We start from the raw sequence: 20,411 nt of genomic DNA, 5'->3' as shown, positions 1-20,411 counted from the left end.
AAAAAAACTATTCCCTCAACAAAAAAACATGTATGAACACCTCTCGCTTAAAGATAAATCCCAGTACAAACAGGGGACGTTTTTAATGTCATCAACTCAAAATATACAGCAAACAATACTTTTATACCCTTAAAAAGTAAGCTACCTCTGGAGTACGGGTGTTTTTTGATGATCTAGTTTAAGTAAATGCTGCCATCTGCTGGTTATGTTGTGAAACTGCAGTTTAAATTCCTTTAATCTCGAGTAGAAACAACTTTGTTTCTAAATTACACCTAATTTTTATTCAGGTCAAAGGACGACACGCTGGACACAGATGAATTTAAGAACTTCTTCTTGAGGTCTCTGGGTAAGTGTCTTCTCACAGCTTTATAATCACATCACTTGCAATAAAAACACCATACCTCTTTTATATTAGGCCTCTTTTTTCCTTGTGTGCACATTCATTTGCCTAAACGACTTTTAAACAACTTCCTCAATAAACAGTTGTTCTGTATTAATTATTTTTTGTATGTGTAAAGCTTATATTGATGCTTTGGTATGTTATGTATTGTTTTTGCCATAAATGCTGTAAATTATCCATAAACATCAGAATTTAAGATTTAATTGCATTTCTATAATAACTATTGTGTATTCTTTGTGCCAGTTGGAAACATCATTCTACCAGGAAGTGTCCTGTCTCTTAGTTATTTTGGTCGGTCGTGCAGTCTCCGGGTGGAGACCATGAAAGGGGAGGACGGAGTCACCCTGCACCGACAGGCTGCTCCATCGGGAGTAGACCCTGTCACTGAGGAGTCCGCTTTGATGAACTCTGTTTTGGATTCCACAGCAGCTGACCTCTCCCTGCAGCTCAGCATTCTCACTGTGGATGATAACACTGACAAAGGCTCACCTGGAGAGCCCGGTCCTGCAGCCAGCACCCCACGCCGACCAGCCCCCCTCATTTCTCTCTCCTCAACTGCCGCTCCCTACACTCCTTCCTCCAACTCCCAGAATACCTCCACCACTGGCTCGGCGGATACTGCTTCCAGTCTGGAGAGCTCACTCAACTCAGAGCAGCCAGAGAGAGAACACACAGCACCCCCTGCTGGTTTTTCGAATAGTGACACCTTCTATTGTCTCACATGCTCCACCAAAGTCAGTTTCAGAAGCAAAGCAGGGCACAAAGATCCAGATGCATTAGCTCAGAAGTCAAAGGTCATGTACAGCATGATTGGTGGACTCAGCAGCCAGTTGGACGTCATCAGACAGACCATCGAGCTTCCTCTGAAACACCCTGAGCTGTTTTCCAACTATGGTGGGTCGCATTTTACTGCCAAATGGTCCTCACATGGTCTTATTTTATTGTTCCTACAAGATATTAGATTAATATAATCTTTAATGGTCTGAAACAGGGATCACACCTCCAAGAGGAGTCCTTCTATATGGCCCTCCAGGCACAGGAAAGACTATGATTGGACGAGCCATAGCCAATGAGGTGGGAGCTCACATGGTGGTGATTAACGGCCCAGAGATCGTGAGCAAGTAGGGTCATTTTGTGTTGAATTACTTGCATATTGATGAAAGCATGACCCTGCTCACCATCGTACACATCAGAACCCAGTTGTGTTACATCTTCACAGATTCTACGGTGAAACAGAAGCGAGGCTGAGGCAAATATTCACTGAGGCATCTCAAAGGTAAACATTGTCAAACCAGCTGGCTTTGCTCTTAAAATGAACACATTTCTCATAGCTCACAGATATGTATTAAAATCCAGTCTTTTATGAGCTGGAAGCACACCTTCCTCAAAGCACACATTAGCTTTTAGCATTTCTCCTCTTGTGCGTGTTTTGACAGACAGCCTGCGATAATCTTCATTGATGAGCTGGATGCTTTGTGCCCAAAGCGAGATGGGGCTCAGAACGAGGTGGAAAAACGAGTTGTTGCCTCTCTTCTGACTCTGATGGATGGGATTGGGTCGGTAAGTATCACAGTGTGCTGCAATGCTGTATGTTCTACCGGGCTCTGAGTAGCCAGGGGGCCCTTTTTCATATCACCTTTTCTTGGAAAGTGGAAATGCAGTCAGACTTGTCTGGTACTCAATGTCCTCGAAGTACGAAGCAACAATCTTTATAATCTCTTCCAGTTTAATTTCTCCTATTGATGAGGGTGTTTCTTCTGTGATTTCTCATTTGTCGCTTTACAGCTCACAAAGGATGTGAACAATAACTCAAAGAATGTCAGCTTTATACTGACCTGCAACTGCTTGTTCATAATGCACATGACCGAAGAGCACGGCTTTCTGCAGCGGAACACGACTCCATCAGGGTTCCTCATTAGAGATGCATATTGTCATGCGGAAACCATCTCTAAGTGCTGGATGCACTTCAGACACTGAGGCTTGGATCTCCGGGGTGTCGTTTCTTTTCTGAGTTCTGATGAGAAAAAAGATGCACATCCCTAAAAGAAATTCTGGGAAAGAAATTACCAAAGGCTGCCATAAGCTGCCAATTTGTCATAACTTTATTTAAGTATAACTGCGCGTCCCCAGGCAGAGAAAGCCCCTCATGTGGACTGGTGATATAACACAGATACACCAGCTCGCCTCCTTCTTTGTCTGTTTTCCAGACCAGAGGATCCTGGGTCACCACTACCGAATGGTTTGTGGAATGCGGAGAAGCACTTCCTGCTCCTCTGCATTCTTGCCTGCACTGTAATTTATTTGTGTTTGAATTCTCCCCACAGTATTAAAATGTGGCAGAAGAAAAACCTCATCTTGCAGACAGACCACCCCAGGAAACGCAGGATTCGCCAAGTTTAGCATCGGAACAGGGTCGAGAATTCTTTAGCACATGAAACCTCGATTAAACCAGTGAGCGCAGACCCACAAGATCTGTGCACATGTCTGAAAAACTCAACTTCGACAGTTTTCCGTGAAAAATGATCAATTTAAAACACCATTTTTGCTCAGAGTAGCACTGAAGCATCGACTGGTTGTTCTATGTCTCGTATAAGAGATGCTCCGTCCAGCTGTGTGACCCTAACACATCCGATACCTTAAGAAGAAAATGGCTTTGTTTCAAGTCATTGCATCATAAAGAAACCATGCAGTCTCTTTCTTTTGAGGAAGAAAGAACATTAGATAGCATCTACATCTCAAATCTGTGCAAAAGAAAGTGTCCAAACAGCACCCTGACTATAGATGTTTACTTTGTGTGATATTTAAGGAAGTCTGTGAATATTTAATTAGATAATGATCTATTTGATTTGATTTATTTCAGAAAACTTGTAATAATTGCATTAATGTGTGTAACCTGTAAATGGCAGTAGAGAAGGCTCCTGAATTCAATTGTTTTTCCCAAACTTTGAGCCAGCACTCACTGAGCTTTCTAGTTTTATTCCAGTGTCCAAAGTGTTCATAGTCGATAAGGTCATGAGTTTCATTCATAGAACAATTTAAACATTTATAGAACTTTGCCTTTTGACAATATGTCCACATTTATAGAGGAGCTAAACATTTATGAAGTATAGAAATGGCTTTGAAATGACTCCTGAGATATTTAAGTGAAGTGAGTGTAAATATAGAAATGAGTTCGAGAACTAAATGTTTTTATTTTAAAAGCTGCATTTTTCAGGAGAGTTGATTCTTTTTTTTTTTAATGGAAACAATAAACACTGAAAACTACGAAAGCCGAGAACGGCCGTGGATTTTTCATTTTTTTATTTTATGCACTGTTATCTCGTGATAACAACTTATTATCTCGTTATCTCGAGATAACAAAGATCGTTTTCTCCTGATAATGAATTACCAGTAATTTATTAATTAATGTTCGTATTGATTTCAACCTAAAAGAGCTGCAACAAACGGCTGCAACATAAGGAAGAGCTGTCATAGAAAGATGTCATATGAAGATGATCTCTTTATTTAAATAGCTGTAACCTACCGATAAGTGACGCTTTACGTCGGTTTGTTTACTTGACTGGGTTTGTTTAGGGGCTGCCGGTTAGCAGATGACAGGCTGACAAACTCTTATCTATCCGGCTGCTTCAGGTAAGGTAACAATTAATTCGTTATCACGAGAAAACGATCTTTGTTATATCGAGATAACGAGATAATAAGTCGTTATCACGAGATAACAGTGCATAAAAAAATAATAATCTACGGCCTCCGTAGAAAACCAAAGACTCTCCAGGAATGTCTCCAGGAATAATTAAAAGTTATAAAATGTATTATTGAACACAGTCAGGGCATTTATTTATTCCTATTTATACCAACAATTTATTTCAGGATGAATTTCTTTAGGCAAGTTTATTTTGTAAAGCACAATTCAATGACAAGGTGACTCAAAGTGCTTTACAGAGACATTAAAACAGTAGAAATAAAAAGCAGGATTTAAAATTTAAGCAAAATAAAGAAATAAGAATAGATAAAATCAGAACAATAAAGATAAGATTAAATGGAAATGTAATAAAATGATATATATATGAAAGATAAAATCAGTAGTTAAAATATGATTCCGTTTTGAAACTCAAGCTTATTTGGAGCTTTATTCAAATGCAGCTGAAAATAGATCAACTTAAATACACTGAGTGTTTCAGCTGATCTGAGGCTTTCTGGCAGTTTGCTCCAGACATGCAGAGCATAGAAGCTGAATGCAGCTTCTCCATATCTGGTTCTTACCTTGTTTATTTATTTCTGTGTTTATTAATGTAATGTTGATGAGACTGAGCCAGGCTCTATCCTTTGTTAATCTTTTCCTTCTGTAAATGTATGAAAATGAGCACATTTTAACCTGCTCAATGTTTCAGTTTCCTCTTTAAACATTTCGGATAATTTTCAATGTAGAATAAATTTTTTTTTTAATTCCTAACCAGTTAAAAAATGTGACCTTTTTTCACTCAAAGCTGACCTGAAAGCATTATGGTGACACATATAAACTGTGGCACACCTGAATTACAGGATCTGCTTTCATTTTGTCCCTTCAGGAGGGTCATTCCGGTCAGTTGTTGGTCCTGGGGGCCACAAACAGGCCCCAAGCCCTCGACCCTGCCCTGCGCAGGCCAGGACGCTTTGACAAGGAGCTGGAGGTGTGTTCCACCAGGCACTGTTTTTAAAGAAAGAGAACTTCTATTTGTATGATGGCAGTGATCAAACTAGAGAAAATATTCCCACTTGTTCCCTTCTTAGAGTTTCTCAGTGTTCCTCCATTAATGTCACAGCACCTTGTATTGGGCGTGAATACCATTTTCTGTTCTTTTGTCTCTGCCGTATGCTGTTTGTTTCACGGTGGCAGGTGGGAGTCCCTGGAAGCGCAGAGCGGGCAGATATTTTGCAGAAGCAGTTGAGCTCGGTACCGTGCAGCGCCACCTCAGAGGAGCTGACGCAGCTGGCAGACGCCGCTCACGGATACGTGGGAGCAGATCTCGCAGCTGTTTGCAAAGAAGCAGGCAAGTTAATGTTGCCACAAATAAAAGAAATACTCTGGAATATATAAAAGGGGCTGCTGGCATCCCGAACTGGTTTGGATTGTGAGTGTGGGAACCTTGTGCTTTCAAGGGTCAGGATTTAATGTGTCCTGTACAAAGAAGCTTCCCCCCATCAAGACAAAATGTTACAACTGAGATTTCTGGATACTTAAGAGTTGCTTTAAATGGGATCATTCACATTTGCCCTAATTGTTAGGAAAATGGCATCAGAAGCAATAACATATGCAGTTGTTTAATATTGATTGAATTCCTCTTTGCACTTCATGAAATTAAAACATCAGAACTCACTAACCCGTCTTTCAGCAGTTTGGTTTGTCTTGGAGGGTTCAGGCATCCAAACCACAGATAAATACGGATGACGGGGTGTTTTTAAGTATTCTGTACATTTTAGACTTCCTATTGTTTTCCCTTTTTGTTCTGCCTGAATAGCTTCGCCCAAACCACCATTCTGTCGGAATTATTTATCTTATATTAGATTTTCAACAAGTTTTTGAGATGTTTTCTTGGCACGCCCGACATGCCCGACAACCATTTGAACACAGGGGTCAGCCTGCCTTTGATTTAATTTATTTATTTTTTCCATAAAGGAAGTTGGAACTTTCTGTGGTATTCGGATCCCAGTAAGAGAAACCACTGAAACCCCCACTTGTTGTGAAATTCATGTGCCCCCTCGGCCCTTATGCCGCAAACCATCCCACCTCACACCCCGAGGACAAGCACAGAGGCTTGCACATGTGTGCACGCGCTGTGCATGTGCTCGATTGTGGGGATGTATGTGATTGTGCGAGCACATGCTTATTTGTTTTTCTGGGGATGTGTTTCTGTGTGCGACCCCGTACGCCTCCTGGGTGGTCCAACTGCCTCGAGTACGTGGCATATTGCCTTTCCAGCTGAGGAGGGAGCTGGGGCTGCTGTGCGGAAGCACTCCGGCAAAGAGCGTGATTTACTGTCCACAAAGGACCAGACGTGACTGGCAGTGTTTTCTGAGAAACCTCCTCACGCCCCTGGGGGAGACAACAACCTCCCCAACCCTGCTTGACTGCTTGTTTCCTCAAAAATCTCCAAACCAAAATCACTTAGAGAAAAACGAGGCTTGCAAGTATTCCACAGGAGAGCTGACTCAGAAAGCTCTGAAGGATTTGTTCTGACTTTATTGCTTTCTGTTGGCTGCTTGAGATTAAATGCAAATGAAGGAAACTTTTATGCAAATTCAGTCACAACTGCTTGGTTTTATATGACAGACTGCTGGCATGCTTTGTGTGTCACATATATTCTGACCCTATCACATTTCTTTGCATATTTTCCAGCTGCAAATCACATAAATTTGAATGTTTTAACTGACACAGAAAATTATATTAACTGTTAGACCTCTTTCAGAGTAGGAAAACGCTTCTGCAACAGCTGAACTGGACAATCAGCAGGATGAAAGGTGCAAATTAACTGTTTAAGGCGTGAAAAAGATTTTGATTACAAGCTGGTAGGAACCCATTATTCCACAGGTTTTTACACATTGTCTGAGTGCACCCTGTTTCGGAGGCCTCTGCACATCCCAAGAACCAGCACACTGGATCTGTGAACCTTTGTAAAGTCTTGTTTTAGTCTCAGAATAGTGTGTCTTTCAAATGATGTCCACTGATTATCTCGAACAAATTTTATCTTCATCAGTTAGCTAAATTACTTGTGTCGAGGACAACAAGCTACTTGGGCTTCACTTCAAAGACCTTTGTTCCTAATCAGTGATTTCCATCTAGGAAAAGCCACACAGATGTTGTTTGGTGCCTTTGTCAGCGCCACATTCACTTCACTTCTTTATGTTTTCTCTTCTTTGATGAGGTTGATTCTCAAGATGTTGCCAATTCTTGCAATAAGTGATACATATGATCTTCATTTCCTCAAATTCCTTCAGTTTCTTCCATATCACCCGCTGAACAGTCCACTTCTTATTCTGCCTTATGTGGTGGTTTATAGATGCTGTTTCCCCTTATATCTTCTTATCATTTTATGGTCTGTAACTTTAAAGTTTAATTGAAGATCCCTGCCCACCTAAGTTCCATACCATTGCCACCAAACATTGCCTGGATACACATAAATAGACACGTACAATCAAACAAAACACACTCGCACACACGTTAACTGTTTTTTCCTTTTTGCTTTCACTAAAAAGAACAAAAGCCAAAGAGGCAGAAAAACACATCAAGTCGGAGCTGCAGTTGTTTCCTTCTGCTGCTCAGGTAACAATGAGCTGCAGGGGAAGCATACGCTCCGTCGCACCGCTTCCTGAAAAATAGAAATGAGGGGACATATCACGGTGACTGCAACATACTCGGGTCACGCGAAAGATCCCCACATTGCACAGCTGCAGAAAAGCATGCCCGCATACACACTTGTGGCTTCTAAATTTGATGCATGCAAGAAGCACGTTTAGGCTTGGGTTTCACATCCTGCCTTTAACACAATACCAGCCTACTTATAGATCACAGAAAAAGACTATTGAGTTCAGTTGTTCGTATCTGAGGAACGTCCTAGGGAAGGATGACAAGGCCAGCGAATTGTGTGCGTGTTTGTTCTTTGTGTGCATGTTTGTGTGTGCATAAGAATGGATGGAAATGTTGATGTCATTAGGGAAGTTTTTGTTTGTCCAGTCTGAGCTGCACTGAGCCCTAGGAACAACTTCTTGACGACAGATGTGTTGTATAATCAGCACTTAATTGTAGTTGATCATGGATCGCCCAGTTTAAAACATATCGTAATGCAAGAGCACACTCATACCAGACATATTAGTCTGCTTAATAGAGGCCGCATCAAATCCCTTTTAAGCCTCAACTAATTAAGAAAATCTGTGCTGTACATTGTGTGCACTGACTGAGGGAATCCAGGTTGCACACAGTGATCCTTGAATGTAAGAAGGGTTTTTAAACCTGGAGGGAAAAGAAAACACAAATGCATCTGAGAATTAAGAAGGCTCCATTGTTTTTATCTTACTGCTGTTAATAAACATTCACTGCCATAGTTAAAGTCATCCTTTCTGATGAAGACCATAAACTAAACGTTTATGGGGGCGGGGGGGAATGACACCGCTACACCACCGGAATAGCAGTAGAAGAAGTTGTATAGGAACTGTGTTATGCATACACAAACATAACTGCTGTTTGTTTGTTTCCTAAAATCTCCAATAATTGTAGCCTTCTGGGTTTTAATGGCTCGTATAGATGTCTGCAGAGACGGACCAGCTGCTGCCCTCAACTCTTCCATTTCCAAAACCTGCCACTCATGCAGTGTGTGACAAATTGCAACAACCAGGAGGTACACGGCAAAGTGAAATAACACCCCGAAGCAGACATTCTGATGTCAGATTTGACATTTACCATCATTTGTGAGGTTGAGAATGGTGACCACAAGCTGAGCATAACGCCCTACAACACCTCAGCATCACGTGTTGCCTCAGATTCTGTTTTAGAAACCTCAGATGAAAATATGCAGAAGCAAAAATGAGTAAAACCTAAAAATTCTTTTTTTTTATAATCATCGTCCTTATTTGATGATTTATAAAAGAAAAAGCTGGAAAGTTTATATAGAAAAGTCCAGCACAAATGTTTGTCCTACAGTGTTGTCATTAGTTTTACGAGTACAGTTTATGACTTGGAAACTGCAGCTCTATTTTACAATAGAACATGAAGTTCAAGTTATTTTTTGTTGGTTTGATGAAGATTAATGGAGGTGCTTCTGCTATAAAAAAAATAGGGTTTGCTGTGGAACAAGCAGGAAAAGTTGAGTAAAAACTGAATTACTGTTCAAGAATCTCACAACCCACCACTTTTAATAAAGCACATAATTACACTGAAGCATTGTGTGACTTCTCATAGCTGCAGGACAAAGTCTTCTTTCCTTCCCTTTGGCCCTAAACGAGGACCTCTAGTGGTCAAACAACATATTGCTGTGGAGATTAACAGTCGAGCTCAACTGCTTGCCATTGCGGATGGTTTCATAATGTCAAAGTAAGACTGGTTGAATCGATGCAATCTTTGGGTTACATTTAAGGATATTTTTCCACATATTTAAACTTTTACTTCCACTCTGTGATTGTAGAAGTTTATTGGTGAAAAACTCGCTCTACATTACCCACTTCTCCCTGTTTTCACTTGAGGATGCTTTCCCTCAGTCAAACACTCTTCTTCTTTAAGTTCTTTTTCTCTGAGTTACTATGCCTGAAGAAGGACACGGCTTTCATCGTAGTTTCATGCGAGTTGACAGATTTATGTACACATTAAGATGATCTTCTGGACTGTGTTAGTCACAGCAGAAAAATGTACAGCCTGGATGCCAGTAACTCCTATTTATAAACATTTTTCTGACAGCGTTTCTGTTGTATCTGATGTAGCACCTCATCATGTCATTCTGACTTGGCTTTCTGTCAGAGTTGTATTACTACGCTCACTGTTATAGGACAGGTTGACAGAGATACAGTCATTATAGAAATCCCTCATTTTATTGCCTGTTAGCTGCAAACTTTCAGCTCTGTGGCTCCATGTTTGGGCTGAGTGTAATTGAAATACTATTTAAAGAGGAGTAAGTTTGATGTAATGTAAAATATATACAATACCCCTTTTATACACATGATATTCGTGTAACAGTGTACAGTTAGTTCTATAAATGTTTGGACAATTTCTAGCGTTTGGATTGTGCATGATTCATATGCCTCAATGATAGAAAAGCTAGATTAGACTTTGCCAAAGAGAAACATAATGGAAACCAGACCAAATGTGGGGTAGCATTGTTTAGACCGGTGGAACTGAGATCAACCTGTATCAGAATGACAGGAAGAACAAAGGTTTTGAAGAATTTGGATCATCTGTGAAGCAAGAAGGCAGTGGAGTGGTATGGGTACGCCTGGCTATCAGAGGCAGGGGCTCATTATTTCTTCTGATAATAACACAGAAGCAGCCTCATGAATTCTGTAGAGTGTAGAGATACAGCAAAGTTGAGAGACAGAGCTTCACAATTCAGATGGACAACGACCCAAAGCATACTGCATGCAAAACCAGAAAACAGACTTTTAAGGTAGAGACATACTCACCAATGGAGCTCAAGGCTAAACTAACACGAGAACGACCCCGATTCATTGAGAACTGAAGATGGCTGCAAGAAGGCCTGGAAACGAGCTGGCCAGTAGAGGAGGAGCTGTAATTCCTGAACATTTCCTCCACAATGAATGAGCTGAGAGTGTGCGCTGTAATCCTTTATCCATTATATAACGATGACTTAAATGTGTGTAAACAGCTTAAAAAAGGGGCAAAGAGGTGGTTCAAGAAACAAGAAGATAGAGAATAAAAATGCTAAAGGCCCAACATTTTGGTTGGTTGCTTGCATTATTCATTCAAATATGATATATATTTATATTATATTTAATGTATCCTTTTTTTGTTGCAGTAAATCAGAAGAAATCAAGCAAGTCCTCCCGAAGCACTGGATAACTCTGACTAGATAAAAGTGCACATAAAATCTAATAGCTCTAATAGAGAACAATGAAAATCGGTGATTAATTGGGAACAAAAAGGGGAGGAAATTGCCAGAGTCTTGAGGAGAAGCAATGTTTATACTACACCGATGACTGTTTGTGATGTCCCCGTAATTTACTCCACTGATGTGCATTTTGATCAAATAACATCTTAGAAAGACAAAGCTGCAGCTTGTAGAACTTTGGAATGTATTTGTGAAGATGTTTATAGTATCTGTAGGAGTACAGAAGGAAGAAATTACAAATAAAAATGTCGTGTAGATTTAGAAAGGACGGCCAACCTCAGGTGTTGCATTTATATTTAGTTTTTACAAGATCTATGACAAAGGCTTCATCTTATATGCTTCTGCTGGATTTTGTGGCTTGGATTTCTGCTGATCTTATTTCCCTAAATTTTAAATTGACCCTGTTTGAAATGACACAAAGCAGCATTTCGTAATAAAGCCCTTTAGGTGTTGGAGACTGTCATGTGGTCTCGTGGAGCCTCGCAGACTCTGGGCGTCTCTTTGTCGTCCTGCTGGCTTTCAACCGATCCCGGTGCTAGCAGATGACTCATTTCCACAGTCTAAACAGTGCAAATTGTGTGTGTGAGTGTGCACATTTATTGGGGTGTGCGTGCTCTTGTTTGGTTTATGCCACATCCGGACACAGTGTTTACAAGCCTCTCTAAACAGGGGAAGCCCAGTGGAACAAAAAGGGCCAGTAAAATTGATTATGTGGAGTATCAAACATGAAACTTTGCGCTGTGTCAGCTGAAGGCTTGTTGGTTAGCTGGTTATTTGACCACAAACATTAGGCTCAATATCTAGCATCCACGTCTGCACCTCAGATTAGATGGCTGAAATGAAATAATCAGCAGTGATTTGACTGAAAAGCTTAGTGAAAATCCCCTTAACCTAAATATTTAGGTCTTGGGGGTTTTTAACCAAAACTATTGATCTTCTTGGCTGGCAGGCACAGGAAATGACTACTAGAGATTACTCCACTGTGTAGAAACCAGGAGGAAAAACGGCGGCAAAAATGAGCGGAGTTTTGTGTGTTTGACATAAATTCTGAAGCAGAAGACTAAATGGGCCAAACAGTGCTAAATGCTGGCTGATGTTTACAGCAGCAGCCTTGCCTTATAAAGAGCTTTTTCCAACTCGTTTGTCCTTTTAAAGACACTGCAGGAATTTCAGGACAGGCCACATAAATATCAGTCGGATCAGCATGTGAAGTTTATTTGAGGCCTCTGTTTATAAAATCCGGAAATGTGCTGCTTGTACTCCTTAACCCCTGCACTTACCTTTACCCAGTGACAGCTGCTGTGTGTGTGTGTGAGAGACGGACAGAGAGCACTGTGTGTGTCTACATGTGTGTTAACGCCTGCACACGTTTTCCTCATGTTTACAGTGTGCGAGCACGTGTATTTGTCATCTCTGCATCTTTGTGTGCGCCCACTTGAAGAGCACACGTTATTGCTGTGTTTCAGCTCCGGGAACAGATGTTGGCTGTTTTAAATACAGGTGCAAAGACTGTTCCGGAAGCCTCAGTGAGTAATGAAAATGTTCCTGTGGTTTTGTGATAGTGTAATGCCCAAAGTATGTCACAATTCACTGAGGGGCAGCGTCACTGGGGAGCTGCGGCTCTGACTCAGGGGTGTTCGGGCTTAGTCCCGATTATTGCTTGTTGAAATGTGCAGATAGGGCATCTTTTGGAAAATGTGAGATTCCCCTCTTATAAATGCACCAGAACTATTAACTTAACTATTTTTTCTTCTTAACTGAAAATTGAGAGCATTGCACTGATTTTACCTGCAGTTGAAGGACCTGAAAAACGGAGGAGCTGCTCTTAGGCAAATGATATTTACACTAAGATAGATGCAACAGTTTCTTTAGTTTATTTCATGCATGTCAACTTCTAAAGAAAAACTCAATTTATGCCATTAACCCATTTATTAGAAAATATACTTAATTCTAACTTTCATAATAAACTCTTGCACGAATCCATTTTTTTGAGTGAATTTTCAGTTATTTTACATTTGATAACCACAGTTATAAGTTTTTAAGTTTACAACTATTTAAAAAAATAGACCTGAAAGTCTGTATGCAGACAAAATGTGTTTGATTTAAGACATTTAATCAAACCCACAAACTATGAACAAATCAAGTGATGTTTTAGGCTTTTAGGATTTAATCAACCAGCCACGACTTTAAAAAAAATCACCTGCCTCGTGGCCTCATGACAGTCCTCGTGATGCCTCGGAGGGCTTTTTGTCAGCTTTTAGAGTGACACGGTGTGTCTCCGTTGAGTTATCTGACACACTGCATTACTGTTATAAAGCATTCCAAACAACCAACACGACTTGGTTCCTAACTGAGACTATCCTGCTCCCCAAAGCGTGCCAGTTTGTTCACATAACATAAAGTTTGTTCAGGGTTTGGCTTCTTAAACTGCAGACTTTTGTTCTTATGTGGAAACACTCATATGAGTTGTATTTCCCTTCTGCCGCGTGCAGGGGTGTTGCTTTTCAGGACCCCGTTATAAGCAGTATTGATGCACATAAACACATGACCCATATGAGCATTTCAGTTGGAGGGGTGAGTGAAACTAAAAGTTTTCCAGAACAGTACATGAATGGAAACAAGGATGTGACTGCTCTCCCAAGGTGGCGTAAAACCTAAGCCTGTGTCATATTTGGATTTAGGGAGTTTGGACATCAGGGATCTTCTGCTGGGGGTTGACTGTTGGCGGGGGGAGTACTGTTTACATGGTGACTGGTCTGGTCTGCAACAATGTTTTGGCAGGTGATACATATGAAATAACAACCACATGGATGCCGGGACTCAATGTTTTTCCAACAAAATATTACATTTTAACAAGATAATCGTTGTTTTGCAGTTCAGCTCTCACTTTGTTTTGCATTACAACAAAATAATTATGCCACCACAACAAAGTTATGATCACAGTCACAAACATGTGGCCTTTTCTTAGCTGTTTTGATGTTGTCCATCAGCAAAACAGATCACCTCATGACATCCTTCACCTGCAGCTGCCTTGTTGTCAGATCCTTGGCTGGACTGGTCACAGGCTTTTATCGCTTCCCTGTCAAATTCTTCTGTTTCCCTTAAAGGCAGATGAAATGGTAGGGATAATGACCCATGAACTGAGCTGAAATGACATAACCAGCACTTTTCCCCCTCTCACAGAACTGCTCTCAGTCCAAAGATTGTAGATTTTAGTCAAATTGACAATTTGATTACAAGTTTATTTGACCAACAAAATTATTATAATTGCATCTATGAAGTCAATAAATATGTAGTGTAGCCAACATTTTCACAAAAAAAAAGCTAATCATAGGTTTTGTTTTTAAAGTAAAAAGCTCTTTCTGAAGAAACACTATAAGTGCTTCTGACTAATATTCAAACTAAAGAGTTGCTTAGCTAAATAACACTGCTAAACATGACTTAAATTAGATGCACACAGTAGCCTGGAACATAAGCCAGCAACCATTACCAGCATTATTAAGTCAATGCAACTCATTAAAATGATACTTGAAACTTTAAAGTTTAGTCTAAATCAAGTGATTTGAATTGTAATCTTCCACCATGGACTTGATTAGGGTAAGTGGGCGGTAATAAATCTCCAGAACTACTTGGTTCAGGTCTGATTTTATCTTTGTTTTCTCTGAATCGTAGGATGTAAAGCTTCGTTTCTCCTGGTCACGGGCGCCCCTTTGAAGTGGCTCCAAGGTTTTTCAGGTTTCTGGTGTGCATGAGCATAATCTGTTATGGCACATAAACACAAAGATCCTTTTCAACGTTTTCTCAATCACAGCGTTTGGTCATTATAAATGAGAAAACAGAGGCTTCACAGTGATGTCGTTTTTGGGCCAATACACCACAATCACTGTGGGAAAAGAGGCTAATCATTCCCACTGCTACAGCTGGAGCGGTTATTAGTTTGTGTGTACATGGCCACCCCCTATTTAAGGTGGGGCTTTGGAGGCAAAGCTGAAGCACAGCAGAGAGGGAGGGCGAGTGTTCATGGTTCTGCTTTAATGTTAGCTCCGTCAAAGCCAGCAAGCATGCATTGTTTGTTTGAACATTCCTGCAGCCTTATTCAATCTTGACTTGTAAATTATGATTTATTTATTTTTCTGAGTTGTTTGATTCCTTTGTAGAGGGGGCCAGTTTGTTATGAGCTTAAGCAGAGGTGACCCCTGCAGGGAAGATTTTGGGTAAGGTCTGTTTTGGATGCATATAATTAAGACCATGCCTGTTGCAGAAAAAAACACAATCATTCTCTGCTTTCCCCCGGCCAATCCAACATGGTGAAATGAGCTTTTCCCTCTCGTCCATACCTTGTTTGGGCCCTGGTGTGATGCTTTGCAAATGTGCATTTTTGCTCATTTAGAAGACCCTTTCACTCAGTTCCCGGATGAATTTGAAGCATTCTGGAAAGGAGGAGTGCAAATTTAAAAAAAAAAAAAAAGAGAGAAAGAAAGAAATAGGAAAATGAGTCCACATAAGGTTCAGATTAAACTGTGTTGTGTTGCTTTTCTTTTTTTTTTTCTTTCCTTTTCGCTTCCCATCGGATGTTTTCATAACTAAACCAAATGTGTGTTTGGAGTCAGCCAAGAGCAGTTAGGAGAGAGTGAATCCCTAAAGCAAAATGTTGAAGTCACATCACTGAATCAAGTTTCTGTGGCCCTCCGGGCATCCAGGATGGACTTGGAGCTCTGCGGCTTATGAACCTTTCTCTTCCAGTCAGGTCATTTCTATGCGAGACTTTTCATTACTGCTGGCAGTCTGTTCAGACAATCTCTCCAGACAATTTTAGAGGATTCTTGGTAAAGCATTTATTAAACATTTGTCAGCAGCGTTTTTTATTCTGTGTGGCTTGTGTGGGGTCATGATATTGACTGGAAGCTTTAGACTAGCTGTCAATTTTGGCTTATTGTAGAAAATTGGTAATCGATGATTGAAATGCAGAAATTAAACATTTGCAGACGTGTAGAGTCTACAAGACTCCAAATTTGTTATGGAAAACAGTCACAAAGGTTATGACTGTAATAAAGCATGATGTCTCAACGTTGCAGAGAGCCTATCGAGTGTCAAACCTTTTTTTTCTTTTTTTCATGGAGTTGCTTTTGTTGTAAGCAAGTAATTAAAGAAACATTTTGAGTGTCCTATTTGATTTTAAAGCTAAGCAATAAGATAATGAATGAATGTTTTGGACAATTATGTTTATAATTCTGTATTTTTTGGTATGACGTTGTTTAGAGTTTAAACGTTGTGTCAGAGTTGGAAAAAACTATGTCCTTAAGGGTCGTCTTAAGCTGCAGAGTGTCTTTTAACAAGATCTAAACACAACAGCTTGTTTTTCCTCTTCCATCATCCTCTCAGCATTTAAGGAGACTGAGGCCCTCCACCTTCACTGGGCAGGCAGCTGATGGTTTGGCGTTAATGCATATGGTGTTGTGGCTGCTGCTTCTCATCTACCTCCTCACCCCAGCTTCCCTCCACATCCTATCCTGCCTTGCCTCGTCCGTTCTACTCAGACCAGATGTTTTTGTGCAGTCTACACACCGCTGCTCCGAAGCATTAACGCAGCTGAAGAGCTAAAGCGGCAGCCAGATGGAATGATGGGATGTTTAGACCTCTGGGGATTTAAAACAAGAACAAGGGTGGGCGCGTTGGGTTGGAGGGCAAAAGATGAGAGAAAGACATCATACACAAGAGAGCCGAGACTGGGGAACACATTGACCTCAGCTTGGCGGGCCCACAGAAGACAAACCTGCTTGCATTAGTTGTGTTCCTCCTTCTTCTTTTCCCCTCTGCCTGCCTGTCTGCCTGTCTGCCTGTCTGTCTGTCTGTCTGTCTGTCCCTCGCCTAGGCAGACAGGCCATGGAAAATATAAACAGGATGCAGTCTTGTCTGATCGTAAATCCCCTCTCGTCTGCTCTCTGGCCCCCAGCCCTGGACCACGTCCGTTCCTCTACAGCCCTCACCACTCCATCTCCCACCCAGACCCCCACCCAGCCCTTTTGCCGAGAGGAGGAAGCCAAGAGTTTATGTGTGTGTGGATTTGTGTGATGTGTGCAAATGTGCATTGAGAATGGTTGTGTGCCTAATATCATGTTACCCAACTCTTGGTTTTGGAAACATGGTCGTGGGCTGGTTTTGTAACTTCTAATCATTGCCCACAGTCAGCGTGTAATTGAGTGATAGAAGACCTGTGCTTCCAATATGTGCAGCTGGATGCAAACTTATATACACATGGCATTTTCTGTCATTCTGTACTTTTTGCCTTTCTTATGCATTTCACTCTAGTTTTCAGCACTTACCACATGATAAACTGCATCTACATCTATTTGTAGACCTTTTTGTCATTAAAGTTAATGGGCAATAATAAACTCTGTAAGACCAGCTGCATTCCCTGTTTATATACCTGAAACATACAGCCACAGTGCAGCCGTGTGTTGTTATCTTTTCAAACTGTATCTCAAGCTGTTGCTCTAATTTTTGGAAACCTTTTTTGGGAAGGCCTCAAACTCTGCTTCAGCAAATTTGAAGAACTAAAAGGGACATCCTTGGTTTTGCATGTGTTTCAGAGTTAGATCCGTAATCAATCTTCATTTCCTTCTGCGACATGAATAACAACAGCGACTGTTGAGACGGAATGCCGGAAAGCTTCCTCACTGATTGTGGAAAACCTCCAAACAGAACAGGGGGTTTTCTCAGTAGTTGTCTTATACACCACAGCTGCTAAACATCCAACAATATTTAAAGGTAGCACGCGTGCTTAATAACCTTTTAAGTTGTGAAATGAAATCTTTTCCTTCAGAAATGTGTCTTGTCAGTCAGCCTCTGTCGGATTTATCTGCACTCGCCCTTTTTTGCAAGAAGAAACAAAACTTCTTGATAGTGACACACGTGTTTGTTTTGTCATCCCCAATAATACGGGCCCAATTATTTTTGCTGCCAAAAATGGAATTATTGTTTATTTTGAGATTTACATTTGCTTGGTGTGTGTCAACACAGCGTGCACAAGCATGAATGTTTTGAGTGAAAACTTTTTCACACTGGGTGTGTAAGAAAACCGTTGAGTGAAAACCAGACTGGCATTGCTTCTTTAGGCATCTGTTCCACAGCTTTTATTATTCCTCAAAATATCTTTTTATATTCAGAATTATTCACATTTTCTATAATATGTAAGTCTGAATGTCCTCAGGCAAATCTTGGTCAAATAAATGGCTTCCTTCCATCTCTAAGTCCTAGCATTGTCATTGTTATTCAAAGATCAGCAAAACCTTCAGTCAAGTCAGTTTGTTTGTTCAGCATGTCTGTTTAAAGGTTCAAATAATTTTTTTCTTGATGTGATCGAGTGTGGAAATTGTCTCCATGCAGGTCTGCACGCACTGAGGCGAGCGCTGGGAGGTTCCCATCAAGCAGCATCGGACAAGCAGCTGATGGGAACGGTGACTGTCAATCTGCAGGACCTCCAGTGGGCCATGTCTGCTGTGAAGCCAAGCGCCATGAGGGAGGTTGCTATTGATGTGCCCAAGGTACAGTAATTCTCGCTCCAGTCCATTGTTTTTATCGTTTTATCCTTCATATTCGTTTTATCCTTCATATAGGCTACAACACGAAATGCCACCTACTTAACTTAATTTTTAAGCTCATTCAGCATTATGAGGTATATTGTGTCCCTCACAGTGATATTAATCATCAGTGAGGATACTTTTTTTTTTGCTAACCCCTCGCATCCACAGACTCAGTCATTTCAGAATGTACAGCTGTCAGATCAGGAGCATTACTGCTACTAGGAACTATCACGGTGGGACAGAATTAATTACCTGGTTCTTCTGGAGTACATTCAGTTTGTGAAACAGTTTCTGGCTCCTTGGAAACATCAGTGCGGTGGAAACGGGTTGTAAATGTGTATGATGGTCAGGCTTTAAATATAGTAATGAGGTAGTAAAAGGTCTTTAATAGAGTTTTCCAGTGTTTCTCAGAGCTTTTCACAGTTTTCTTGAAGCCACTCATGTGGTCGTTTGGGCTATGCATCAGGTCCCATTTCATTGAAATGTAAACCTTCCTCCTCGTTTCCTGAGCACTCTAGAAGAGATTTTCTGTCAGGATCACTGTATATTTTTCTTTATCCATTTTTCCCCTTTGACCCTGGAACAGAAACACATTCCCTCAGAATGAAGCTGCTATTACCGTGTATGACTAAAGAGATGTTATTAATAGGGTGATGCTCATTCCTCAGGCCCTCCACACCCACCACTGGGAGTTGTGGCCAAACAGATCCGTCATTTTTTCATCCAGTCAGATGATTTGGCTTTTTGGAAGTCATTCAGGTGGCTTTTAGCTTAATTCCAGCTGGCTGTTATGTGACTTTTAGTGAGGAATTACTTCTGTCAACTCTGACATCTCCACAAAGCCACACTGGATATTATTGATAGTGATCTGTTGCTTTGGGGTTACCTATCTCACCAGGGCTCTTTATCCCTGAAATCTACTGGTGGTTTCAACTGCAAAAGTTTACCAATGTGCTTTGTAGGCATATTTAGCACTGATCTAGTCTCCTTGGCTTTTTTTCTTTTTTTCTTTTTTTTTTACTCTAAGACACTTTCAAGTCGCTTTGGATAAAAGCGTCTGCCAAATGCATAATAACAAAGTAATTGTAAAGTAAAGTAATTGAGGTATTTTAATTTCTAATTAGCAAAACACTCCATAAACCTGTACAGAGTTGATGAGAAAAAATAAAGAATTTAATATACTTTAAGATGAGTGCGTTTCAGTTTCTCCTCCAGTCCATTATGGAGGTTTTATTGTAATCATTTTTTTTTCACCACAAACAGCTCACTGCTGACGTCAAAATCACAACTAAGTGAGAGCAAACCAGTTAGAAAAGTTGTGGCCCAAATGGCTAAACAGTAACTAACAGCAAAGCTGGCGGGACAAGCAAATTTAGGGGATAACTTTCATTTTATTTGTAACTGCGAGCGTCATTGTTTTTATAAAAAAATGTTGATTTGTGCCACTGTTGGTCCAAAGCGAGAGCTTCAGGTTTTTCAGGTTTGGGAGCTGAATTGAGGACCAGGACCTCTGGACTGGAGTGGGCATAAAGGAACTGTCAGTGACATTGTTAACAACGTTTATGATCTGGGTGAATACTCCATTCTGACTGGCTGGAGGGTGAAGGTTAAAAAGCGATAGTGGACACAGAGGAGGACATTCCGGTCAAATTGCCTGATGACAGAGCTAAATTATTGCACTGGCTCAAACGCTAGTAGGTAACCATGGCAACGGAGACTCATCGTTATTTCACAGTTTATTTCTCACAACGGCAAGACAGACAAAAACATGAGATAATTTATGATTTCTTTTAACTTATTTGGTGAATTTGATAACTTTGAAGACTGGGATGCAGCAGAAGA

General features: G+C 40.7%; 1 protein-coding gene across 1 annotated transcript in view; it reads left to right on the top strand.

Moving 5' to 3' along the window:
* afg2a (AFG2 AAA ATPase homolog A) overlaps window positions 1-20,411 on the top strand; it is a 114,846-nt gene that overhangs the window by 2,800 nt on the left and 91,635 nt on the right. Inside the window, exons 4-11 of the mRNA XM_072395193.1 lie at window positions 288-346; window positions 644-1,294; window positions 1,392-1,521; window positions 1,620-1,676; window positions 1,837-1,960; window positions 4,966-5,067; window positions 5,274-5,427; window positions 18,373-18,530. Of these exons, the coding sequence (XP_072251294.1) occupies window positions 288-346; window positions 644-1,294; window positions 1,392-1,521; window positions 1,620-1,676; window positions 1,837-1,960; window positions 4,966-5,067; window positions 5,274-5,427; window positions 18,373-18,530 (1,435 nt within the window). The remainder of the gene's footprint in view (window positions 1-287; window positions 347-643; window positions 1,295-1,391; window positions 1,522-1,619; window positions 1,677-1,836; window positions 1,961-4,965; window positions 5,068-5,273; window positions 5,428-18,372; window positions 18,531-20,411) is intronic.

The sequence above is a fragment of the Leuresthes tenuis genome, unplaced genomic scaffold, assembly GCF_036924035.1.
Source record: "Leuresthes tenuis unplaced genomic scaffold, fLeuTen1.0.hap1 SCAF_11, whole genome shotgun sequence".
Taxonomy (NCBI): domain Eukaryota; kingdom Metazoa; phylum Chordata; class Actinopteri; order Atheriniformes; family Atherinopsidae; genus Leuresthes; species Leuresthes tenuis.
Note: the sequence above shows the minus strand (reverse complement) of the source record. Positions and strands in the feature narration are given on the sequence as shown.